Source organism: Scyliorhinus torazame, chromosome 4 (genome assembly GCF_047496885.1).
Source record: "Scyliorhinus torazame isolate Kashiwa2021f chromosome 4, sScyTor2.1, whole genome shotgun sequence".
Taxonomy (NCBI): domain Eukaryota; kingdom Metazoa; phylum Chordata; class Chondrichthyes; order Carcharhiniformes; family Scyliorhinidae; genus Scyliorhinus; species Scyliorhinus torazame.
Window position 1 is genome coordinate 152594161 of NC_092710.1, and position 27816 is coordinate 152621976.

The 27816-nt window shown below is 45.0% G+C and overlaps 1 protein-coding gene across 5 annotated transcripts in view; it reads left to right on the forward strand.

Moving 5' to 3' along the window:
• The window catches only part of LOC140410546 (V-type proton ATPase subunit C 1-A-like), a 244702-nt gene that overhangs the window by 199762 nt on the left and 17124 nt on the right, over positions 1-27816 (forward strand). For all 5 annotated transcript variants that reach the window (XM_072498778.1, XM_072498776.1, XM_072498777.1 and 2 more), the window contains one exon: positions 26201-26330. In XM_072498778.1, coding sequence (XP_072354879.1) covers positions 26201-26330 — 130 coding nt within the window. The remainder of the gene's footprint in view (positions 1-26200; positions 26331-27816) is intronic.

Here is a 27816-nt window from a genome sequence, read left to right on the forward strand (position 1 = left end):
TGGGACTGAACCTGGAGTAGTGTGTACAGTTTTGGTCCCCTTATTTGAGGAGGATGTAGTTTCATTGGAGGCAGTTCAGAGGAGTTCACTAGATTGATTCCAGAGATGAGGGGTTCGTCTTATGAAGAGAGATTGAGCAGTTTCGGCCTAAATTCTCAAGTTTAGAAGAATGAGAGGAGATCTATTTGAAATAGATAAGATAATAAAAGGTACTGACAAAGTAGACGTATAGCGGGTGCTTCCTTTTGTGGGGCAATCTAGAATGAGAGGTCATTGTTTTACAATAATGGGCAGCAGATTTAAAATAGAGATGAAAGGAAATGACTTCTCTTAAAGGGTCATCAGTCTGTGGACTTCATTACCCCAGAGTGTGGTGGATGCCAGGACACTGAGTACATTTAAGTAGGAATTAGACAGATTTTTGATGAGTAATGGATTGAAGAGTTATGGAGAACCACCTTGAAAGTGGAGTTGGGGCTGAGAGGAGATCAGCCATGACGGTACTGAATGGTAGAGCAGGTACAAGAGGCTGAATTGCTTACCCCTGCTACTAGTTCTTATGTGCTTTGATATTATCAGCAAACACGTACAATATCCAATATTGTAAGTCGGAGCAACATACAAATGCTTATGCTTTGTCAAGACTGCCGTTACAAGTCAAGCAAGAACCTGAAGAACAGTTCGTCAACATCCTATATTTCTCAAATGTGAATAATGTACCTCTGATTTCATCTCAAATTCAGAGACACAAGAACTAATTCAGTGATGGGGAAGGTGATGGACTTGGTCTAGAGTGGAACAATGACAGATGTACATCATAGAACTTTATTATGGGGAATCTGAGTGGTTATTCTTCCGACTTTGCTTGACCAACTGCATGAGAGAGATCCTGGTGTGGTGAGGATGAAGGACCTGGCACACAGTTATTTTTGGTGGCCAGGATTAAATGCTCAAATTGAACAAAAGGTGGGATAATGTCAGCCCTGAGCAAAACTAAGAAACACCACCACTGTAACCATTACATCCATGGGAATGGCCGACACAGCCACAGCAGAGAATACACACGGATTACGCTGGCTCAGTTGAGGGACACACGTTCTTAATGATTGAGGATGCACATTCTAAACGGCCAGAAGTAGTGATTATGAAATTCACAATGACAGAACAAACTATTGACAAGTTGAATGAAATATTTGCAAGATTTGGTACACTGGAGCAGGTTGTAAGTGACAATGGAACTCCGTTCACTTTAAGGATTTTGAGGACAACTTAAAAGGAAATGGTATACAGCACAAAGACCGCTCTGTACCATCCGCTAACAAATGGATTGGCAGAACAATTCATACAGTCACTTAAACATTTTGTCAAGGCATCAAAGGATCAAGAAGAGTGAACAAATTCTTGATGTCTTCCCGGAACGCTGCACAGGCACCAAGACAGAGTGCATCAGCATTGCTGCTGTTCAGAAGGAAATTGATAACACAGTTTAATTATTTTGGTACCTCCTGATACTTCTGAGATTGTCAAATGATAATGAAAGAGTTTGGTGATGTCATCCTGACCAGCTACTAGCTTCATGAAATCTATACAGCGATATTTCTGAACAGAGACACACACACAGACAAATTCAGATCCTGTTTCTGAGGACATTTCAATACCTATAGAGAATGACACTGGAGTAACTTCCCAGGAAGTACCACCTACTGAAGGAAAAGTGAACATTCCAAGGTCTCGAATAGCCAGGTTCCAGACCGCTGAGTACGACAGAAAAAGAATAGACATCCATCTGAGAGATTGTCTTTTATATTAGTGTATAGAGATAATGCATAAGTGGGTCTGTTGTAAAAATGTTAAGAATGTTGTTATTGTACTAAAGAAGTAAAGAGGGAGGGGGGCAGCATGGTAGCACAGTGGTTATCACAGGTGCTTCACAGCTCCAGGGTTCCGGGTTCAATTCCTGGCTTGGATCACTGTCTGTGCGGAGCCTGCCCGCTCTCCCCGTGTCTGCGTGGGTTTCCTCCGGGTGCTCCGATTTTCTCCCACAGTCCAAAGATGTGCATATTAGGTGGATTGGCCATGCTAAATTGCCTTTAGTGTCCAAAAAGGTTGGTTGGTGTTACTGGGTTACGGGGATAGGGTGGAGGTGTGGGCTTGGGTAGGGTGCTCTTTCCAAGGGCCAGTGCAGACTCGATGGGCCGAATGTCTTCCTTCTGCATTGTAAATTCTATGATTCTATGATCTATCAGCGAATATATTCCTGCTGGTGGAACGTCATGTGATCTGCACTGATGTCAAGAGAGTGTTTTTGCGTGGGCTTTCGTTTCTCCATCTCAGATTGTTTGAGCAACATTCCCCCAATTGGAGAGTCCAGAATTAGTGGTCATAATCTCAGGATAGGGGGTCGGTCAGTTGGGACTAACATAAGAAGGAATTCTCTATGCCAGATGTCTGTGAAATGCTCAGTCGAGTTTATTCAAGACTGAGATTGACAGATTTTTGGGTACCTAAGGAAATCAATGGATATGGGCATAGGGTGGGCAAATGTTGACGCAGAGTTCAGCCATGATCTTACTGAATGACAGAGCAAGATTTTTGGGCCCTGTGGCCTGTCCCTGCTCCTATTTCTTATGTTTTTAATAGCCACAGCTGTCTGGGAATGACAGGAGAAATATGCCTCAAGAAGCTGATATATTTTTCAGGGAAGCTGGATCCGAAATTTGCTACCTCATTTAGGAAGGCCTCCATGCAGCATATAACATCTGCACAACATGGTCAGCAGCTTTAAAAGACAAATTACTCCACAATTTATATGCTTTGAGTTTCTTCCAGCTACGTATTAGAGATCACAGTTCATCATTCAGCAGTGGAAATTACCTCCTCACTTTTAGTAACAAACAGCAGCAACTTGTTCTCCTCGTGTCTGTGTGGGTTTCCTCTGGGTGCTCCGGTTTCCTACCACAAGTCCTGAAAGACACGCTTGTTAGATGAATTGGACATTCTGAATTCTCAGTATCCCGAACAGGCACCTGAGTGTGGCGACTCGGGGATTTTCACAGTAACTTCATTGCAGTGTTAATGTAAGCCTACTTGTGACACAAATAAAGATTATATTATATGTTTGCACGCTTCCCAAACATCCAGGGACATCACAGATGTATATCCGTGTTGGGCCCTATGCATAATGCCTATATTAATGTGAGTTTGAATTGCTTACTTGGGCTGAATTCTTTCATCTGTTCTCCTGGATTTCCTCTCTCTTTGTGATTCTGAAACATAAATAACTTGTGAGAGATTGCTGGTGGCAATTTGTCACAGAAAGCCTCTTGGGATGTTTTCTTCACGCACCTCCTTGATTGTACAATGCAAGAGCCACACCAGCTACTGTGATGGTCAATTGTTTCAGTCTCATTTCTGTCGCTCCCTCTCATGCCTGCTGCTGTCTCTGGAAGTACAACCTGTCTTCTGAAGTGCCTCTCTCCTCTCCCTTTCCAGCAACTAGCTATTAAATCTGCCTTTCTTTCCTCTGCAAAGTTTTTTCTTAGTTAACAACATCCACTAGCACCCTCATTTTACCAGCTCCCAAATGCAGTTCTGAGCTAAGAATGATAATTGATCCCTTTGCTGTCTCATTGACTGGCTGCATCATGTAGGGACTAAAGACAGCTTTGAAGACAACACACATCAAAAACAGTTAAGCTGCTTTTCTTGTGACCCACAGTAACTCAAAGCCCCCTTTTTTAACTCCTGAAAAATGTGACAACAGTAATTTCCAGACTTGCATCTTTAAGCAGATATGTCTAAAATCCATTCTGGTCTAAGATCTCAAATCTTTCAACAAGTAGAAAATGAAGTTTAATTTCACTCTGGAAGCTATTTCAGAAATGACAGATTAATTTCTCTCTCTGCCAAACTGAGCAATGACAGAACAACTGAAGGATAACACTTAAGGACAGATATACCACTGTTCAAGCCTATACAAAATTTGACAAGTCAGAAAAATAAAGTATGTTGTATTTAGTTAAATCTTTGAGTCTGCCATCACTAGTACTCTTTAAAAATGTCAAAGTATTATAAACTTATTATTATTACTATTCCTCTGACTTGCTACTTGCCCATCCCCAAACAGACTTGAACCTGGGACAGTTCCACAACTAACATCTGCATCCCTACAAAGGGACAACCAAGACATCAGATGCTGCCACATTGGTTTCTATTCGGGCCTTACCAGCAAATGGCCCTGTCCATATTTTCCTTCAGAATGTCTTTAATCGTGAAGAAGGTTCTTGCTATCCATTGACGTCCGGTGGATAATTGAATTGATATTGTGGCTTTGATGGAAACTTGGTTAATGGGTGAAAATACCTTGCCCTTTTTGAATCTGCCCCTCCTGACTATATTTTCCAACACCCCTTGTTGTTTCCATGCTCTGAATTCCCTCCCTAAAACTCTCTATCTGCCTCTTTTCCTTTAAAATCCTCGCTATGAATCAACTTGCTCATACTCCCATCCTTAATGTCATCATACAATCCCTACAGGGTAGAAGGAGGCCATTCGGCCAATTGAATCTACACCGACCCTCTGAACGAGCACTCCACCCAAGCCCTATCCCTGTAACCCCACCTAATCTTTTGACACTAAGGGCAATTTTAACCTAGCAAACCCACCTAACCTGCACATCTTTGGACTGTGGGAAGAAACCGGAGCATGCAGAGGAAATCCACGTAGACACGGGGAGAATGTTCAAACTCCACACACTCACCCAATACTGGAATTGAACCCGGGTCCTGTTGTGTTAAGCTTCTTCATGTAACATAAGCTGCTTCCTTGATGTATACTCTGACAAAGGAAGGTTCAGACTTGGAGATACGTTTAACACATTTATTGAACAGTTAACAATTCTCCTACTTGAGTTCGACTCTCCTGCTGATCTTGCTATAGTAACTCGATCTAACTAATCAGTCAACTCTAATCCACGCGGCAGGTACTCCTGGTACCATGTTGTGTTATGCGTCTTCATGTAGCATAAGTTGCTTCCTTGATGTATACTCTGACAAAGGAAGGTTCAGACTTGGAGATAGGTTTAACACATTTATTGAACAGTTAACAATTCTCCTACTTGAGTTCGACTCTCCTGCTGATTTTGCTACAGTAACTCAATCTAACTAACCAGTCTGCTCTAATCCATGCGGTGGGTGTGATGCTCTGATCTGCCCCTGTGTCTCTCACTAAGTGTCGCCTGTGGAAAGAGAAAGAGCATGTGTGCCCTGTCCTTTTATATGGGTAGCCCCCTTGTGGTAGTGTCACCTCTGGGTGTGTCTTGACTGCCCATTGGTCGTGTCCTTTCTTACTGACCTATTGGTTGAATGTCTGTGTGTCATGATGTCTCTGGTGCTCCCACTAGTGTTTATTTAGTTTTAGTGTATTTACATTAACCCCTTGTGTATTTACAATGATGCATATCACCACAGGTCCATGGCACAATGAGGCAGCAGTGCTAACCATTGTGCTGCCCACAGGGCATCTGAATGACTGTGACCATTGGACACCATAATGCATTGGCTATTTCATTAATGAATTGTACCATTGTGGTTTTTTATCTGTTTATTTTAGCACTGGCATGTATTTTTTAGGGACAGATTTTGCTTTTTTTTAGTGTATGCAGTAAATAGAATGCTCAGAGGGAAATCAGGTTCGAAGGATCGATTGCCCATAACCGAGCCTTACCCAATTTCCCATTCATTCACTTTATACAGTTAGAAAGTTGACCAAAGAAAGTCTTGCTCCACTGGAAAGTTACTTAGTGAAGGAAAATGAACGAGAAAATAGAAAGCTGCCATAGATATCAGATGGTGACAAGTCTCGCCACATGGACCTGCTGCTATGTTGTACATAATGTTACAGGCTCAAATATAGCTAATCACTGAAAGACACAGAATCCCGGGGCTTGGGTTGGCAGTGTCAGCTGTTTCAGGAAGATCAGGAGGATTTGCAGACAAACCTTATCATCGGATAAGTTTCTATTAATGTTTTGGATAGTTCAACACAAAATGATTTTCAGGTCATGAGGTAGACTTTGTGGCATGTATGCTAGGAACTGATGATGCTTGCCAATATCTAATCATAGCCAGAGTATCACTGGCATTAGCTTATTTTCCTTCTCCCACACTGTTATTTCTGGTGTCCTTCAAAGATCTATCCTTGGCTTCTTTCTACTTCTCATCTCCCGTATATGTTGCTCGTCAGCAACATCATCCAAAAAATGTATCAGCATTAGCTAAATCATAGGACCCCTACAGTGCAGAAGGAGGTCAGTCGGCTCATCATGTCTGCACTGACCCTCCGAAAGAGCATCCTACCTAGGCCCACTCCCCCGACATATCCCCGTAACCCTACCTAACCTGCGCATCTCTGGGTACGAAGGGGCACTTTAGCATGACCAATCCACATAACCTGCTCATCTTTGGACTGTGGAGGAAACTGGAAGCACCCGGAAGAAACCCATGCAGACACGGGGATAAAATGCAAACTCCACACAGTCACACAAGACCGGAATTGAACCCAGACTCCTTGTGCTATGAGACAGCAGTGCTAACCACTGCGCCAACATGTTGACGACACCAGCTCTACCTGACCACTAGCACTCTCCATACTTCCCCTGTTGCTAAATTATCAGACTATTTATCTTACATAACCTAATATTTCCTCCAATTAAATATTGGGGTGACTGAAATCATTGTCTTCAGTCTCAGCTAAAAAATCCATTGCCTAACAACTCACTCCATAACTCTCCCTGGCAAAAGTCTGAGACTGAACTGAACTGTTTGCAATCTTTAAATGCTGTGATGAGTTTCTGACCTAGATGTGCATCATCATTAAGGTCTTCAATTTTGCAAACCATTAACATGCCGTGACTTAATAGAACTATATTTTTTGAAAGATTTGGTACAAAAGAGGAAACTACACATTTTGGAGACAGTTTTAGTAATTGAGGGAGTATAGTGGTTTAAATTGAGATTGGAGGAGATTGAAAGCTTAAGAATCCAAATGGATAAAGAGAAAGTAAAGGTAAAAACATAAAAGGGAATAGTTGACACATGTTGATGAGGCATGGAAGAAGCAATGTTTTTGCAGATGTTGGTGGGCATGCTTTGAAGAACTGAACAAATGTGCATTTTATTGTCTACTAAAAGATACTTAGATCATAAATCCATTAAACTTTGTGAGGTCTGGAGTCAATGATGAGGACTTTCAGGGCTGCCCTTCCCAACTCTATACTGCTGTGCTGTCTCTTCCTCCTACTTTGTTCTGATGTAGGGCTGATAGTTATGATTTTGGAAATATGACTACATTATTGACTAGTGGGGTAGCTTTCCGAACTTAAAGATACTAGTCTCCTGATGTGAGTGAGGAAATCCTCCACACTTGGAAATGATTCTGGAGTGGTAGGGTGGATTCATGCTTCTGCTGAGCTCTGGAATTGTTCATGTATTTAGCCCAACTTGTCTGCTGTTGCTTGCTGTTTTGGGCCTGTGCTTACTGCTGTCTGGTCTCCGAGTCAGTGTCACAGCTAGCCTCTGTGACTCCCACGATGTTCCGACATCTTGGTGAGTCTTGGAACATTTTCTTTTGTCTTCCATTTGATGTTCTCTTTTCTTGCTAGACTTGTAATTTTTTAGCCTTTGTTGGGTCTATCACTTGCTGCCAACATGTTGTGTGGTAAGGGTTTGGATGGGATATGAAGATTGTCTATTGTCCCAAATGTATGCTGCTCAAGTCCATATGGAACTATTTATTTATAATACGTATTTATACTTTTGGAACTCAATACAAGGTAAGAGCTTCTGCTCTCTTCAAGATCTCTCACATCTCAGTCAAAAGGGGTGGCACAGTAGCACAATGGTCAGCACTGTTGGTTCACAGCTCCAGGGTCTCAAGTTCAATTCCTGGCTTGGGTCACTATCTGTGCGAAGTCTGGACGTTCTCGTCATGTCTGTGTGGATTTCCTCCGGGTGCTCCGGTTTCCTCCCACAGTCCAAAGATGTGTAGGTTAGGTGGATTGGACATGCTAAATTGCCCTTAGTGTCAAAAAAGGTTTGGTGGGGCGACTGGGTTATGGGGTGTTGCTCTTTAAAGTCACCAATATGATGTTATATCCCAACAGCGTCGCCAATACTGTGGGTGTTTCTATTTCTCTTACTGAACCACAAGGCTTTCCCGTATATCGGTCAAATGACCACACAACCAGTTAGTCAGTTCAAGTTCAAAGATTGTTTATTTACACACAAGGGTTACTTCAACATGCAAGCACAATATACTACAAGTTAAACTACACCTATCAGCTACAATAACCTATACTTAACTTCAGGATGACCGGCACTGTGCAAGTGGATAAGGCCTTTATCTTGATCTCATGTGGCTGGTTTGAAGAAGTGGCTCTGTCTTTGCTAGGCTCATCCGTCAAGTAGCGATCGTTGGTCTTGAACTTGGCTGGCGGTTCCTGCTACAGTTGGCTGGCACGGGCCGTATTCAAAGGAGGATGGCACAGGCCGGATCCAAAAGAGACAGAACACATGGCTGTGTCTCCTTTTATCCCTCTAGGGTTTTGCGCTCTTTGGGGTGGTCCTTAACCTTGGACCCAATAATTCGACAGGCTTCGATCACTGCCTTCGATTTTGGCCAATAAAGGTGCGGGTGCCTTGGTGGCTGGGTGGGTCCTTAGTGGTCATTGACCTTGGCAGTTGGGCTCTCTGAGTAAAGGGAATGGCGCCGATCAGTCTGTGTCTGTATCGGTTTCTTGATTGGAGTCCTATTCTGAGGAACGGGCAATTAAAATGCAAACGAGCAGGCATTTTGATCAGGTCTAGCTACCTGCGTTTCAAATACACAGAAGCTCTGTATCTGTCTGAGTCCAGGGTTGGCCATAATTCCCATGGTCCTTTGCATGTGGCCATCTCAGATGGCTACATCCCGTCCTCTTGATCATGAACGCGAAGCGTGGTGGATCACACTGTTGATCCCTTATCATCCTTGGTGTACCGGCCACCCTTGGTCAAGGACAGGTTCTACACTACTCTGTCCTATATTTTGGGGCATTTACCTAATTCTATTAACACATCACAAATTGCTAATTTCTAACAGGTCACTACAAAACATTTCACTCTTAAACATTTAACTTATCCGCACAATTGAATCTCTAACTAACACTATCTAAACTACTCTTATGCTGCTGGTCAATATCAAAAGAACGTATTTACAGTACAAAAGTTTTAAAACAGCAGCATTACATTTCTACTTAATTCTGGTAACGTTTACAGAGGTACATGGTTATAATTCTTACAGCAGGTAGTTCAGTTTTGTTGACTGCCGAAAAAGGTGGCTCAAACTGTATATATCGGGGACCGGGAGGCTTTTGCTCGCCATTTACGGAGTCCAAGTGTCTGAATGACACTGCAGATTATTGCAATTACTAGAAGGGCCTCTACTGTGTATGAAAGGTAAAGAATTTGGTAATTTGGTGCAGTGAGGTAATTCGGTGAAGAGTGGGAGAAGGTGCTTTTTCCCTACTGTTTTGTTCTCTCTCTTTCTTCGGGCCTAATTTCGGGAGCCGTTCGGAGGAGGAGGAGCAGTCTCTGTGAGTATAAAAACCTAACGGAAACTTCCTGTTTTCCAGTTTGTTTCCCAAAAGTGACGTCAGAGGGAAGCTGTGATCTGAGTGGTTGATAGCAAATCTGCCCCAAATTTAAAAAAAACACAGCTAAACTCATAAACTTAAATTAAACTAATTAATTAATTAGTGATGGCTGGTCAGGTGATGTGCTTGAGCTGCTTGATGTGGGAGCTGGCAGATCCCATTGCGAGCTGCAGCGACCACATCTGCAGTAAGTGTTGGCTGCTCGAAGAGCTCCGGCTCAGAGTTGATGAGCTGGAGTCTGAGCTTCAAACACTGAGGCACATCCGGGAGGGGGAGACTTACCTGGACACTGTGTTTCAGGAGGCAGTCACACCTGTCAGAGTGAGTAGTTTAAATCCTGCCAGTGGCCAGGGAAAGCAGGGTGTGACTGCAAGTCAGGCAGGTAAAGGGAACCAGCAGTCAGGAACTCATGAGCCTCAGCCCTTGACTCTGTCCAACAGGTATGAGGCACTTGCTCCCTGTGTGGATGGTGAACAGGGCTGCAGGAAGGATGAGTCAGCTGACCAAGGCACCATGGTTCAGCAGGCCATTCAAGGGGAGGGAGTAAATAGGCAAGTTGTAGTTGTAGGGGATTCTATTATCAGGGGGATAGATAGTATCCTTTGTGAGCAGGATAAAGAGTCCCGCATGGTATGTTGCCTGCCCGGTGCTAGGGTGCGGGACATCTCTAACCGGCTTGAAAGGATACTGGAGAGGGAGGGGGAGGATCCAGTTGTTGTGGTCCATGTCGGTACCAACAACATAGGCAAGTCTAGGAAAGATGACCTGTTTAGAGATTATAAAGAGCTAGGATTCAAATTAAAAAACAGGTCCTCAAGGGTCATAATCTCCGGATTACTGCCCGAGCCACGTGCAAATTGGCATAGGGAGGCAAGAATAAGGGAAGTTAACACGTGGCTGAAAGAGTGGTGTGGGAAAGAGGGGTTCCTTTTCATGGGACACTGGCATCAGTTTTGGGACAGGGGGGACCTATACCGTTGGGATGGTCTCCACCTGAACCGAGCTGGGACCAGTGTTCTGGCGAAAAGAATAAATAGGGTGGTCAATAGGACTTTAAACTAAAGATTGGGGGGGAAGGGAAAGTCAGGGAACCAAGAGGTGAAGTAATCAGTGGGAAGCGTAGCTGCTTAGGAATACAAAAAAGCACGAAAAGACAAAACTCAGGAGAGGTTACGATAGTCCCCATCCCACAAAATATGACACAGTGTATGGAAAGGCTCAGTAAACCAAGGTCCACCACACTAAGAAAACAAAAAGGGACGGTCAATAGAGAATTAAAGGTGCTATATTTAAATGCGCGCAGTGTACGGAACAAGGTAGATGAGCTTGTGGCCCAGATTGTGACTGGCAGGTATGATGTGGTAGGCATCACAGAGACATGGTTGCAGGGGGTTCAGGACTGGCATTTAAACATCCAGGGATTCACAACCTATCGAAGTTGCCTTGTTAATTAGGAATGAAATTAAATCAATAGCACTAAATGACATAGGGTCAGATGATGTGGAGTCTGTGTGGGTAGAGTTGAGGAACCACAAAGGCAAAAAAACCATAATGGGAGTTATGTACAGGCCTCCTAACAGTGGTCAGGACCGGGGGCACAAAATGCACCACGAAATAGAAAGTGCATGTCAGAAAGGCAAGGTCACAGTGATCATGGGGGACTTCAATATGCAGGTGGACTGGGTAAATAATGCTGCCAGTGGACCCAAGGAAAGGGAATTCATTGAATGTTTACAGGAGGGCTTTTTGGAACAGCTTGTGATGGAGCCCACGAGGGAACAGGCCATTCTGGACTTAGTGTTATGTAATGAGCCAGACTTGATTAAAGATCTTAAAGTAAGGGAGCACTTAGGAGGCAGTGATCATAATATGGTAGAATTCAATCTCCAATTTGAAAGAAAGAAGGTTGAATCAGATGTAAAGGTGTTACAGTTAAATAAAGGTAACTACAGGGGCATGAGGGAGGAACTGACGAAAATCGACTGGGAGCAGAGCCTAGTGGGAAAGACAGTAGAACAGCAATGGCAGGAGTTTCTGGGAGTAATTGAGGACACAGTGCAGAGGTTCATCCCAAAGAAAAGAAAGGTTATCAGAGGGGGGATTAGGCAGCCATGGCTGACAAAGGAAGTTAGGGAATGCATCAAAGCAAAAGAGAAAGCCTATAATGTGGCGAAGAGTAGTGGGAAGTCAGAAGATTGGGAAGGCTACAAAAACAAACAGAGGATAACAAAGAGAGAAATAAGGAAAGCAAGGATCAAATATGAAGGTAGGCTAGCCAGTAACATTAGGAATGATAGTAAAAGTTTCTTTAAATACATTAAAAACAAACGGGAGGCAAAAGTTGACATTGGGCCGCTCCAAAATGACCCTGGTAATTTTGTGATGGGAGACAAGGAAATAGCTGAGGAACTAAATAAGTACTTTGCGTCAGTCTTCACAGTAGAAGACATGAATAATATCCCACCAATTCCGGAGAGTCAGGGGGCAGAGTTGAATATGGTAGCCATCACAAAGGAGAAAGTGCTAGAGAAACTAAAAGGTCTAAAAATTGATAAATCTCCGGGCCCAGATGGACTACATCCTAGAGTTCTAAAGGAGATAGCTGAAGAAATAGTGGAGGCGTTAGTTATGATCTTTCAAAAGTCACTGGAGTCCGGGAAAGTCCCAGAGGATTGGAAAATCGCTGTTGTAACCCCCCCTGTTCAAGAAGGGAACAAGGAAAAAGATGGAAAATTATAGGCCAATTAGCCTAACCTCGGTTGTTGGCAAGATTCTAGAATCCATTGTTAAGGATGTGATTTCTAAATTCTTGGAAGTGCAGGGTCAGATTAGGACAAGTCAGCATGGATTTAGTAAGGGGAGGTCGTGCCTGACAAACCTGTTAGAGTTCTTTGAAGAGATAACAAATAGGTTAGACCAAGGAGAGCCAATGGATGTTATCTATCTTGACTTCCAAAAGGCCTTTGATAAGGTGCCTCACGGGAGACTGCTGAGTAAAATAAGGGCCCATGGTATTCGAGGCAAGGTACTAACATGGATTGACGATTGGCTGTCAGGCAGAAGGCAGAGAGTTGGGATAAAAGGTTCTTTTTCGGAATGGCAACCGGTGACGAGTGGTGTCCCGCAGGGTTCAGTGTTGGGGCCACAGCTGTTCTCTTTATATATTAATGATCTAGATGACGGGACTGGGGGCATTCTGGCTAAGTTTGCCGATGATACAAAGATAGGTGGAGGGGCAGGTAGTATGGAGGAGGTGGGGAGGCTGCAGAAAGATTTAGACAGTTTAGGAGAGTGGTCCAAGAAATGGCTGATGAAATTCAACATGGGCAAGTGCGAGGTCTTGCACTTTGGAAAAAAGAATAGAGGCATGGACTATTTTCTAAACGGTGACAACATTCATAATGCTGAAGTGCAAAGGGACTTGGGAGTCCTAGTCCAGGATTCTCTAAAGGTAAACTTGCAGGTTGAGTCCGTAATTAAGAAAGCAAATGCAATGTTGTCATTCATCTCAAGAGGCTTGGAATATAAAAGCAGGGATGTACTTCTGAAGCTTTATAAAGCATTAGTTAGGCCCCATTTAGAATACTGTGAGCAATTTTGGGTCCCACACCTCAGGAAGGACATACTGGCACTGGAGCGGGTCCAGCGGAGATTCACACGGATGATCCCAGGAATGGTAGGCCTAACATACGATGAACGTCTGAGGATCCTGGGATTATATTCATTGGAGTTTAGGAGGTTGAGGGGAGATCTAATAGAAACTTACAAGATAATGAATGGCTTAGATAGGGTGGATGTAGGGAAGTTGTTTCCATTAGCTGGGGAGACTAGGACCCGGGGGCACAGCCTTAGAATAAAAGGGAGTCACTTTAGAACAGAGATGAGGAGAAATTTCTTCAGCCAGAGAGTGGTGGGTCTGTGGAATTCATTGCCAGAGGGCGGTGGAGGCCGGGACGTTGAGTGTCTTTAAGACAGAAGTTGATAAATTCTTGATTTCCCGAGGAATTAAGGGCTATGGAGAGAGAGCGGGTAAATGGAATTGAAATCAGCCATGATTGAATGGCGGAGTGGACTCGATGGGCCGAATGGCCTTACTTCCGCTCCTATGTCTTATGGTTTTATGGTAAAGGGGGTTCCAATTGGCAATGTTTTCGCACCAAGTGAGGGTATCAGTGTCTATCTCCATGTGTGGTGTAGTGTCCGGGCTAGGGGTGTCATGTGTGATGGTATTCGGGGCTGGTGTAGTGTGCATTAAAATAGTTTGTTGCGCGCGCAGTTGTTGGAGTCCAGCGATGATCAGAACGTATGTCAGCGGTCCTTGCTTCATCTTTTCTTCCGTGTTCTGTGTGATCCTGGGGGTGCAAGCATAATATCTGTTACTATCTTCGGTTAGTATCTCGTTTTACTTGTCTTTCTCTCCTTAATCCATTTTCCCATTATGATCGTCACCATGTGTGACTCCCTCATTTTTTGGGGGGGAAATAACATTTTGAGAGACCTGGGGTGAAATTCTCCCCCAACGGCGCGATGTCCGCCGACTGGCGCCAAAAACGGTGCCAATCAGACAGGCATCGCGCCGTCCCAAAGGTGCGGAATGCTCCGCATCTTTGGGGGCCGAGCCCCAACATTGAGGGGCTAGGCCGGCGTCGGAGGGATTTCCACCCCGTCCGCTGGCGGAAATGGCGTTTGTTGCCCCGCCAGCTGGCGCGGAAATGCGGCGCATGCGCGGGAGCGTCAGCAGCCGCCGCCAGTTTCCCGCGCATGCGCAGTGGGGAGAGTCTCTTCCGCCTCCGCCATGGTGGAGACCGTGGCGGAGGCGGAAGGGAAAGAGTGCCCCCACGGCACAGGCCCGCCCGCGGATCGGTGGGCCCCGATCGCGGGCCAGGCCACCGTGGGGGCACCCCCGGGGTCAGATCGCCCCGCGCCCCCCCCCCCCAGGACCCCGGAGCCCGCCCACGCCGCCTTGTCCCGCCGGTAAATACCAGCTTTGATTTACGCCGGCGGGACAGGCAATTTCTGGGCGGGACTTCGGCCCATCCGGGCCGGAGAATTGAGCGGGGGGTCCCGCCAACCGGCGCGGCCCGATTCCCGCCCCCGCCCAATCTCCGGTACCGGAGACTTGGGCGGGGGTGGGATTCACGGCGGCCAACGGCCATTCTCCGACCCGGCGGGGGGTCGGAGAATGACGCCCAAGACATGCCAAAATCATTTATTTTTAAGTGCAGAGATTCTCGCAACTGGTGGTCGATGCGGGGAGTGGATGGACAATTTCTCCGACCAGTCTTTTCTTTATTGCAACCATTAATGGTTGAGGCTTATCTTAACCAGCCGAATTTTAGGGCAGCCAGTTTTATAAAGTTTCTTCGTCCCAGGGTCCAGAGGTAGTTCGCGTGTAGCAGCATATGTGGCAACCAAGTGTGTCAAACGTGTAAATAGCAGATGGGGAACGACCAGAGGGTCGTGGAAGGGAAAGGGATGTGTGTACAGACTGTGGTAAAGGGCATTTTTTAAACCACAATGAAGGAGCAGAGAAGGGAAAACTAAGACCCGTCAAAGACAGTGAAAACTGTAAAGAACCATTCCAGAGTACTCGAAGTGACGGCAACATGAATTACGTTTGGGCCGCGGCAGGGCAAGAATGGGTGGAATCCCAGGGTAGTGCGGTGATCAGTGCTGTTGCTCCACTACCCGAGCTTAACTGACCGGATGCATTTGGGGTCCTCAGGTAGGGCGGGGATTAGTGCCGTGACTCCCTACCTGGGTGACCGAAATGAGCGGAAAGAATTTGTAGTCATATGAGATCCAACAATTGTACCTTTAACGGCCATTGGTCAGTAAATTGCGTCTGTGTCTCTGTGAGAAGAGTAACTATGAGTGTATCAAGAAATTGGGTGTCAGGCCGACATCAATTAAAACCATGTAACAAGAAGAAAAGAAGAAGGAAAAAGGCGGGCAGGCTCCATCAGAAAGTAGGACACCGTAATTCTTATGCAACGTCTTTTCCTCATCATCTGGACACCTCAGGGTTCTGTACCAAACAGCGTTGTAAAAGGATTACCGAAATGAGAATCAGAATCTGAATCATCACCATCTCCCGGTTGCCAGACTCGTGTCTGCCATTTTTATGCCATGGCTGCGTGGGCCGTCGTAGGATCTGAATTGTCATGTCTTACCAGTCTACAAGAATTGTCGCGGTGCCAAAGGGGGGTTCGTTTGTCATGAGGCGTAGGGGCGGTGGCAGTGAAGGGCAAGTTACTGTCGCCGGGCGATGGATGTGGCGGTCGCCGTGGAAGGGCATATAGGGGGCCAAAGATATCCAAGTCGTGGTTCCGGGGGCTGGCGTGACTGGGGGCAGAGAGATTGCACCGGTGGTCAGGGATAGTAATCAAATGCGGGAGGCTTTCGCTGTCGTCGGAGTCAAGTTCAAGGTGAAAGTGTGTACCTGTGGGCAGAGACAAGTTCGGGTCTGTGGGCGTGGGCGTGCTGGCATGGCTGTGGGAGGGTTGGACTAGGTTGTCGATGGGTGGGGTGGAATCGTCTCCTATTGCCAGAGAGATGTGGTGGGAGTGGCTACATTGGATTCCATAGACTTTGAGATGGTTGATCTGGAACCAACCAGTTTTACCGTTGGGGTACATTACCTTGTACACTGAGGGGCTCACTTTGTCCGAGATGGAGTAGGGTCCTGCAAATTTGGGGGCGAGGAAAGAACTGGGGTTGTAGAGGGAAACCATTACTTGCCGACCGACTGTATACTCTACGTGGTGGACGGTTTTGTCAAAGCAGGCTTTACTCTGCTTTCTTCTAGCGCCTAGTCGGACAGCTGCAGCGAGCTGTGCTGCTTTAATATTCTCTGTGACATGTTGGACTGCTTTTTCATGGGCGAGGGTGGTGACTGTGGGGCTTGCCAAATTGAGACCTAGTAAATATTCAATTCCCTTCATGGGTCGTCCGGTCATGAGAGTGTGGGGGGTGAAACCCGTGGAACTGGAAACGGTGTTCCGAATAAATATGATGGCGAATGGGAGAACTGTGTCCCATGTGGTGTTATTCTGCTGCACCATCTTTCTAGTGGGCGCTTTTAAAGTGTGATTCATTCGTTCAACAATGCCGCTGGATTGGGGGTGAAATGCCATGTGAAATCTTTGCCTGATTCCAAAAATCGTTAAAACATTTTGCATGACTCTGCTGGTGAAGTGCGAACCTTGGTCTGACTCAATGCTGCGGGGGAGACCCCAGCGTGTAAATATCTGTTGGGTGGCCTTTGCTGTGTTTGTCCGTGAGGGAAATGCTCCTACCCATTTAGTAAAGCTGTCTATAACAACTAAGACGTATTTGAAACCATTTCTGCAAGGGGGGAGGGGGCCAATGAAGTCGAGTTGCAAATTTGTCCAAGGGCCATTAACAGGTTGGGTGTGGCGTAATTGTCCTTTCTTTGTGTATCGTTCCGGATTGTTTTGTGCGCAGATAGGACAATTCTCTACATAATGGGTTACATCAGTTTTTAAATCGGGCCACCAACACAATGGTCTTAAATGGGCAATGGTATTGTCTATCCCCTGGTGTCCGTGTCCGTCATGAAACCGGTAAATTATCTGGTTTCTGTCCTGGTGGGGACCACATAAATTCCATTTTTCAAAACTATGCCATCCTGTACCGTCAGTGAGTCCATCCATTTATCGTAGGGGGCTGGGAAGTTGCCATCTAAAATCTGTTTGAGAGTGTCGTCTGCCTTTTGGGCCTGGGCTAGATCCTCAATATTGGTCTGGGAAACCTGGACTGCGTGTATCGGTTCGCTTTCGGGGGGGCTGCCAAAGGTGACCATGGCGTGATCCTGCCTTGGCTAAGGCTTCTGCCTTTACATTACCGGGTGGGGACGAACGATGATGGCTTCTCACTTTAATTATACCGTACGTGCGGTCTGATGCTGTCCTAAGAATGTGTTTCAACAACGGGGCAGAGGGTAGGGGTTTTCCATCGGCTGAAACGAATCCACTAGATTCCCACAGGGGCAGGAGTTCTGTCAAGCACACATACAGGCTGTCCGAATGTATGTCTGCGGGGGTTGGGAAAGAATCTGCGTGTTGCACTACATATGCTATGGCTACGAGTTCTGCTGCTTGTGAACCTAGGTGGCCGGGCAATTTTAAAGAGATTTCTTCTAATGCGCGTCCCTGCGCGTCTTCTACATAAATTCCACAACCAGTTATTCTCTTTCCATTTTCTATCATGGAGGAACCGTGTACATAAATCTTTAAGGCGTTGCCTGTGGTCTGGGAATCCTGTATTTACTGCCAGCACGTGGGTGTAGTGACCTTGGAGTAAAGGGTCCTGTGTGGTGTTGGGCTGCGATGATCTGGCACTCATGTGGGATCCCTGCATACTGAAGATTATCGGCCAGAAATGTGTGGGTCTTGGTACGTTTGACTATAATGTCCCTTCCTTGTAACAGCAGTGTCCAGTGAGCTGCTCTGATTTGACTGACTGAACCATCCTTTAATCTACCATCTAACAAGAGTTGCGTTGGGGTGTGCTCGGTTAAGATCGTTACTGGGTTAAGGCCTGTGATGTACGCGAAATACTGTCCTGCCCAAAAGACTGCGAGCAAGTGCCGTTCGCAGGCTGAGAATCCTTGCTCTACGGGGTCCAAAACTCTTGAGGCATAGGCTACGGGTCCTAAGCGAGCATGTCTTTCTTGCAGGAGTACTGCTGATAGGGTTTGGTCGGTGGTTGCTACTTCTATGGCATAGGGCGAGTGTGGGTCTGGAATTTGCAAAGCGGGGCTGTGCCTAGGGCGCGTTTTAATTCATCGATGGCGTCCGTGTGCTGTGGAAGCCATTCCTATGGGGCGTTCTTTTTAAGGAGTTCTGAGAGTGGGGCTGCTTTTTTGGCAAAACCATCTATATGGTTCCTACAATATCCTACTAAACCTAGGAATGACCGGAGTGCAGTGACATTGTGGGGCAGGGGCAATTTAATGATTGATTTGATTCGTTTGTGTTCAATTTCTCTCTTCCCGTGGGTGATAATGGTGCCTACGTAATGGACCTTTTCTTTTAAGATCTGGGCCTTTTTGGGGTTGACTTTGCATCCAATGGATTACAAAAGACCTAGTAATTCTGAAAGGAGCTTTACATGCTCTTCTTTTGTGTCTGTCTGTAGGAGTAAGTTGTCCACATACTGTATAAGGCATTCGGGTCGGGAAAATTTGGAAAGTCCGTTGGCCAATTGTCGGTGAAAAATGGAGGGGGAGTTGTGGAATCCTTGCGGGAGGCATGTCCACGTACACCGCTGCCCTTGAAATGTAAACGCAAACTTATATTGACAGGCTTTGTCTAATGGGATGGACCAAAAGCCATTGCTGATGTCCAGCACTGTGAAGTACTTTGCCTGTACTCCCTGCTTGATCATGGTCTCGGGACTCGGGCAACGGTGGGGGCTGCTAAAGGGGTTACCTTGTTAAGTTCTCGGTAGTCGATCGTGAGTCGCCATGAACCATCGGGTTTTCTTATGGGCCAAATTGGGGCATTATTTGTTGACGCTATGGGCCGAATAATTCCTTGGTCTAATAGACTATTGATAACTTTAGAAATCTCACCCTCGGCTTGCTGTGGGAAACCGTATTGCTTCTGTGGCTTTGGATCGGGACCTGAAATTGTGACCGTACCTGGGATCTTCTCAAAATCGTGTTTGTGTTGTGTGAACAAAGCTTTGTGTTTCACGAGGACCTCTCTAATGTTTGGTCTGTACTAATTGTTTGCGGATCAAACCAATAATCTCCTACTGAGCAAATCCTATGTTCATAATCCCCTACTGTGAGCGTTGCTGGGGCTCCAGCTGCTTTCGCCATTCTGCATACACATTTATTCACTGGATCAAAGGAAAGAGTATGGGAGCTCATAAAATCGATTCCTAGAATGTGCTCGGCTGTTTGGGGCAAGTCGACTGAAACAACGGAGTGCCTGGTGCTTATGTTCCCTCTCTGAATAACTACGGAGGCTGTGATGTATCCCTGTTGTGTGTGTCCGGTAAATCCACTAAGGGTGATGGTGTCTGTGGTGGGCCATTTGACACGTTGAAACATGGTGGAGGAGTTTAAAGTAGTGCGGGACCCTCCTGTGTCCCAAAGAAATTCGACTGGATGTCCTCGGACTGTGCCTGTAACTTCTGGTCTGCCTGATTTGTCCCAGCGTGTGTCACAGACCCAAGTTGGGGAGTCCGAACACCGTCAATCTGTGGAATTGACCACTAAATCACCTGAACGGGCGCTAACAGTATGCATGGGCCGAACATTGTTCCTTGGTGGGGGGTTAGGTTGTTGGTGTCGGAGCTGGTTCGGGGTTTTGTCGGTATTCGCGGGCGTAATGTCCCATGTGTCCACAATTGTAACAACCTCATGGTGCCTATGCTCTGGGGTGCTGTCCTTCATGTCTACCCTCGTTTATCCATGCTGGGTCCTGGCTAGTCCTGACTGGGTGCATATTTGCTTCTATCTGTTCCTGATCTGCCTGTCTGTGTAGGGTTTGTTCTCATGCTCTGAAGAGTCTCTTTAAAACCCAAACTTCATTATGTGTGTGGTCTGCGGGGTCGTAATTCACACAAGCCTTTTGACCTGCTTCTGTGGCATGCGAGACTAAAGTCCTCATTTAAGTGTACGTGGTTCAAATCCCCAAATACTGCCTTAAAAATGGATCCAAAGGCAACCTGCAAATGCGGTCGGATGCTCTCCCTTCTTTTGCCTACAGTGATTTAAACCCTCAACTGGATCTCCCTTGTTGTACCCAATTGCATCTAAAATGGCCGTTTTCATCTCCTGTAGGGTTCCTCCTGCTACATTTTGGGGTTCAGGCGAAGCTGATCTTACGGACTGGCTAAGGCTCATAACTATGAGTTTGACTTCCTCTCACTCGTCTAGGCCGTACGTAACTTTTTGTGGGCGCACTTCCTCAAAGAAGCGGTGCTGGCCTGCGATGGGCTGAAATGGAATAATTTCAGTGCAAGCATTTCTCAACTGGGTTGTGGATAGTGGGGTGGTGTAAACAAAATCAGGCTCATCCCGATCCGAGGACTTGCGCTGTGGTGACTGGATTCATAGGGGTGTGTGCTGCCTGTGCAGTCGGTGGTGCGGGTGCTTTCCTTTTTGGGGCATGGGGAGCTCGATTCTGATTTCCTGTATCCTCAACATATCTCTGGTCACTTTCATTTAATTCTTGCCAATCGGGGGCACTTTCCTCATCTAAATTTTGTCCAAAGGTATACCTAAATCCATTCTGCACTGAAAGCAGTGACTGTAATTTGTCTATCTGTTGTCTGCATTTCGCGTGGTCTACTGTGCTCTGTCTCTGTTCTGTTGTGGAGCTGTGGAGCGCTCGCAAAGCTGCTTTTAAATCTGCGAATTGACTCGTTAACTGTGCTACCTGCTATTCTGTCTCTTACCAGGACTGCGCACCGTGTATCTTGGTAGGCTTTATTGTACAGGGTCTGAAAGCAGCTAAAGTGAACTAAACAAGAATGGTGTGCACGTTTGACATCAGCCATCTCCTTATCTTTAGCTGCTAACTGTTCCCGGAGTTGCTCAATAATCTTTTCGCTTTCACTACTGTTTCCCTCATTCTTCTCGTCTTTCTCAACTAACTGCCCGCGGAGCGTCTTCACGACCTCCTCTGTGCCTCGCAACTGTGCCAAACAGGACACTATTGCCATCGGCTTTCGGACTTTCACTGCATTTTTCTCATGGACCTCAGTTAGGTTGTCCCACCAAGTTTGTCCTATGCTTCCTGGACCTGACTCATCATTCGCACAAAAATTGGAGCAAAGGGGCCATCCTTTGCCCTTCAGACACTTTCTCAACTCTTTCTCCCATATGGGGCATTGCTCTGCTCTGTTGGTCGCTGCGACCTCGGGTTCCGGTGGGTTCATTAAACGTTCCATCGCCTTTGTGGCCATTGCTTCTAATATCTTGTTTCCTACCTCTAATCTCTCGTTTCCTACCGTTAATCTCTTTTTCCTATTGTTAATTTGGGACAGGGGGATAAGGCAGCGATTTGAACTGCGGGTCTGGCCTAAGCTATTTTCCAGTTCACATTCCCTCGATAGTTTTGACACCATCTAACGACTTTACCTTATATCCCTGTTAGTACGCATGCAGGTTAGTACACACTTCCGAAATTCGGTGATTTGGTCGATATGGGCTTCCACTTCTTTCTTTCTCCCGCAATTGGATTTCAAAGTTTTGTGGGTTCTCTTGGAGTGACAAAATCACTTCTAATCGAGTCCCATCAGAGTGGCCAATAATGTTGCTCTTTAAAGTTGCCAATATGATGTTATATCCCAACAGCGTTGTCAATACTGTGGGTGTTTCTATTTCTCTTACTGAACCACAAGGCTTTCCCGTATATCGGTCAAATGACCACACAACCAGTTAGTCAGTTCAAGTTCAAAGATGGTTTATTTACACACAAGGGTTACTTCGACATGCAAGCACAATATACTACAAGTTAAACTACACCTATCAGCTACAATAACCTATACTTAACTTCAGGATGACCGGCACTGTGCAAGTGGATAAGGCCTTTATCTTGATCTCACGTGGCTGGTTTGAAGAAGTGGCTCTGTCTCTGCTGGGCTCATCCGTCAGGTAGCGATCGTTGGTCTTGAACTTGGCTGGCTGTTCCTGCTACAGTTGGCTGGCACGGGACGTATTCAAAGGAGGCTGGCACAGGCCGGATCCAAAAGAGACAGAACACATGGCTGTAGCTCTTTTTATCCCTCTAGGGTTTCGCACTCTTTGGGGCGGTCCTTAATCTTGGACCCAATAATTCGACAGGCTTCGGTCACTACCTTCGATTTTGGCCAATAAAGGGGCGGGTGTCTTTGTGGCTGGGCGGGTCGTTCGCGGTCATTGACCTTGGCAGTTGGGCTCTCTGAGTAAAGGGAGTGGCGCCGATCAGTCTGTGTCTGTATCGGTTTCTTGATTGGAGTCCTATTGTTCTGGGGAATGGGCCATTATAATGCAAATGAGCAGGGGTTTCGATCTGGTCTAGCTACCTGCGTTTTAAACACACAGAAGCTCTGTATCTGTCTGAGTCCTGGGTTGGCAATACTTTCCATGGTGCTTTGCAGGTGGCCATCTCAGATGGCTACAGGGGATTGGGTGGAGGTGTGGGCTTAAGTAGGGTGCTCTTTCCAAGTGCCAGTGCAGACTCGATGGGCTGAATGGCTTTCTGCACTGCAAATTATATGATTCTATGAAATGATCTGACATTATATCAGCATCATGCATGCTTCTAATGTTAACCCTTTACTCTACAATATGTAGCAATTATTTAAACCCGGATGGCTTGCTACCTCCCTAGAGAGCATTAATTTACAACCACAAGGGGCCTGACTCTGTTTGTAGATTCCTTTCCCTAAAAGGCGTTATGATTAGGGAAACGGTTGGATCTTCACAAGAGTCTGGAAGCTTTGAAGGTATTCTTTCTCGTTGTTATCCCACAAAGTATCAGAACTCAATTTCACAACTTATGGCAATGCAATCTGAAGTTATATCATTGGTCTACAAGACCAGCGCCATAAGCACTAAATTGCCATATCTTTAACTCAGTCATTCTAGTGAGGAAAGGAAAGGCTGATGGATGTAGAACATAGCAGATAACTTTGTACGATGAAGAAAAAGTTACTCATTTTTGGAGGGTTTGGATTTGTGCAAAATATTGCTAAGTACAGCAGTGCCTTAAATGTCAAACAGAATATTCTATTCCAATGGGTTATAGCTATCCAAGTAATATATGTGTATTCACATCAGATTTTATGCTGTGCATGCTTATGGTTCAGTGGGATATAAACAATCCTTCATAGTGTATTTCTGTGTCCAGATGTACATAACCTATGATTAATCTTTGGAGAGTGAGAGCTGAAGTACTATCAAATTTATGAAATCATCTTGGAAATTCCTCTGCCATTATTTTTGCAGTCAAACGATGCTGGCACTGCAAATAAGGATGACATTCCTATTTCTGAGAATTTCTGTGACTTAAATTTTTTTTCTAAAATCTAAAAAATTCAGTTCATGTGCTATTACATTTATTTGCTGCCTTTTTGTTAAGTTGTTAGTATTATTGTCCTCTTACTATGTTTTGCTTTTGCAAATTATATAACAGGAGTTGTGGCACTTCTCTAATCAGTTCTGAATGAAAGTCAGCATTAAGCTGTTTTTATTTTCAGATCTTGATGGACATAATTTGCATTTCTGTTATGCCCCTGAACCTATGTCCCACTGTCTCACAACCCACACTAGATATAAACAAATGCTCTGGATGATGGAACATCTCAAACCATAGAATTTTTACAGCACAGAAGAAGTCAATTGGTTTTCCGTGGGAACAATTCAACTTGTGCCCTCTCCCCTGCCTTCTCCCCATAGTCTTATTTCATTCTCCAACGAGGGTGCTAGCAGTTATAATGTTAAGTCTATTTGATTTTACCCTTTGTGTATTCTGCTGTCCACCTCGTTCAAATTCCTTGCCTTTAGAAGTTATAATTTATATAGCCCCACTGATCTCTGGTAACAATGTTCCTGATATGGTCATTCACACCTCATTGTCTCTAGACTCCTGCTAATCTTGTTACTGGGCAAATTGTATCTCATGATTCCTCTAGCTGCCTGCTAGTCTTGTTACTTGTCTTTTATTTTATTTTAATCTCAGGTTCACTGTTAATTTTGTTAACTTTCCCCTTTCCTAACAAAGTATAACCCGTCCAGCCTGTACAGGTGTCATCTCCCCCAGAACTGGTCCAAATGTCCCAAGAATCTAAAATGATCCCTCCTATATCATCTTTTCAGCCACACATTCATCTGCTTTGTCTTCCTATATCTATATTCACATAAGATATATGAGCAGAATTAGGCCATTTGGCCCATTGAGTCTGCTTCACCATTCGATTATGGCTGATCTCATCCTATTCTGAACTCCCCCGTCCTGCCCATACTCCATAACTCTTCAACCCATTACCAATTAAAATATTGTCTCACTCCTTCTTAAATTTACTCACTGTGCCAGCATCTACTGCACTCTGGGGTAGCGAATTCCACAAATTTACAACGCTTTGGGAGAATTAGTTTCTCCGCAACTCGGTTTTAAATTTGCTACCTTTTATCCTAAGACTATGACCTCTTGTTCTAGAATGCCCGAAAAGAGGAAGCATCCGCTCCACATCTATCTTATCCATACCTTTTATCATCTTGTATACCTGAATTTGATCTTCCCTCATTCTTCTAAACTCTTGAGAGTATAGGCCAAAACTGTTCAATCTCTCTTCATATGACAAATCCCTCAGCTCTAGAATCAACCTCGTGAACCTCCTCTGAACAGCCTCCAGTGCCACTACATCTTTGCTTAGATAAGGGGACCAAATCTGTGCACAGTACTCCAGGTGTGGTCTCACTAATGCCTTATAAAGTTGCAACAACACTTCCTTACTGTACTCTAATCCTTTAGCTATGAATGCCAACATTCCATTCGCTTTTATTATCTGCTGTACCTGCATGATAGTTTTCACATGCTTCCTAAATTCTGACAGCAAGACCCGATCCCTCTTTCTGCCTATGTCATTGGTGGCAATGTGAACTATGACTGCTGGCTGTTCACCCTCCCCTCGCTGGGTGCTCTGTTACCATTCAGTGACATCCTTGACCCTGACATCAGGAAGGCAACAGACCCCCCTGGATTCATGTTTCCAGTCGCACAAATGCCTATCTATTCCCTTGATGATCAAGCTTGTCACTTTGCTCTTCCACATCTTTTGTCACCCTTTACAGTTCAGTCAGCTGTGCTGCCATGGACTTGGTTCTGTCTGCACTCCCCAGATGAACCATCACTCTCATCGGTATTTAGAACTGAATACTGGTTAGAGAGTGAGATGCATTATGAGAACTCCTGCAATTCCTGTTTTTTCTTTTTGTCCATCTGGTGGTCACTCATTCCCTCTCTCCTTACATACGCCAAAGCTGTGGGATGTAAATATAATGTTGCCATAGTCCCAGAGGCTCCTCTCTCCTTTGAGAGCTGACTGGTGGTGATTTAACCTGAGGGTCACCACAGCTCAGGTGAGGGGCAAGGTTGAGAAGGCGGGGCCTTCATGAATAACCTCAGCTGGTACAGAAATTGAACCTGCGCTGTTGGCATTGCTTGATATCACGAACCAGCCATCCAGCCAACAGAGCTAACCGACGCCTGACCGCATCTTTAAACATGTTATGAAAGTAAACATGATTGAAAATGATAAAGAGGCTCAACTTTGTATTTTTACTTTTTTATCTATAACGTCTGAGATTAGTTGTCATTCAAGCTTTAAAATAATGGGCCTATTTGATTTGGATCCATTCATGCTTTGTTTAGGTCATTAACTGAACATTTCATCTGTAATTTACTACCTCCTATATCACAATAGTAGATAAATAACTAAGTAATAAATTAATCTATTATTCTATTCACATTATAACTGTTCCAGATATGGGCTTCCTGTTAACTTCCAGGCCATGCTTCTACAGCCAAACAAAAAATCCATGAAGCGACTACGAGATGTGCTCAATGCACTTTTTAAGCACCTAGATGAAGTTGCTGCCGCAAGCACCGTTGATGTAAGTGTGCACATTATTTGCCCATAATGGATGCTAAGTCGTCATGCTTTTGCGTGATTGACTAAAACAGTTCAAACCTTAATTGTCAGTACGTTATACTTATTCTGTACTCCAATATTTCTCATGCCCAGAACCTCTCAACTCCTATGATATGAAGGAGGCCAGACACAAGGCCCAATAATCCTTTCCTAATGGGGATCTGTTGGGCTTTGAATTGGAAATAAAGCAGGAGGCTTCATAACACCAATCTCAACACACGTACCTCCAGTGTTTTAGTGTTCTCAGTAGACTCCTGGCAAGCCTCATCTTTGGGGAAATTCTGAGAATTCCAGGAAAATGAAAGAAAGGTGCAGACCTGATATGATAAAGTGCCTTTGAAGTGATAATCAGATTAATTACAACCATTTAACAGATTTTTACTTGAGTTTAACTTGAATTTGGGGCATAGCCTCAAAATAAGGGGAAGTAGATTTAGGACTGAGTTTAGGAGGAACTTCTTCACCCAAAGGGTTGTGAATCTATGGAATTCCTTGCCCAGTGAAGCAGTAGAGGCTCCTTCATTAAATGTTTTTAAGATAAAGATAGATAGTTTTTTGAAGAATAAAGGGATTAAGGGTTATGGTGTTCGGGCCGGAAAGTGGAGCTGAGTCCACAAAAGATCAGCCATGATCTCATTGAATGGTGGAGCAGGCTCGAGGGGCCAGATGGCCTACTCCTGCTCCTAGTTCTTATGTTCTCAAAAACTGTACATTCACTCATCTATCTCTTTCCTTGTGTCTGGGAGCTTAACATTCCTTGGATGTAAGTAGAAGAAAATCAACCTCGACAGCTCTCATTCTTCTTTGGGGGACATGGCACTCTGGCGATAGCATTTTTGATGTTTGTTCTATGTAATAAATTTTAAAGATCTCATACAATATCTAAAGTATTCCGTATCCATTTTTTCAGTTCAGCTCAGCTGAATGACATGTGACAAATTTATTGACCGTGGTTAAGAGTCTCCAGGCTATGCTATTGAGGATTACACATGAGTAGAGCTTCCATTTGCCTGTTTTATGAAGTGCAGTTCTTTACCCATAGTGCTAACCAAGTTTAGACAACTTGCATGAAGACTGGCACAAGTCAAGGCTAGGTATGTGCAGTGGTACTAATGTGGTTTATCTAGCTAAAGTAGCATAGCTTACCAGCACAGAGGACTGGTAAAGCTTCATGTCGGGCCACCCCTGCCTGTTGGGGCATTAGTTTGTAGGATTATGTAATGTTGCGTGAGAAAGATCCCCAGCACCAGTGATAGATCAGCCCTGCAGGCCCGACTAAGGCCTATCATCACCAGTACCCTGGAATACTGAAGACCGAACTGGTATAGGCATGGGATTACCTAGGCAACCACAAAGGTTAATGTTGTTTTAAACTTCAGTTGGCAGTTGTGTCATCCTTGGGTCAAACCTACGCCCAAATAGACCTTCCTTATATACTTCCTACTCTG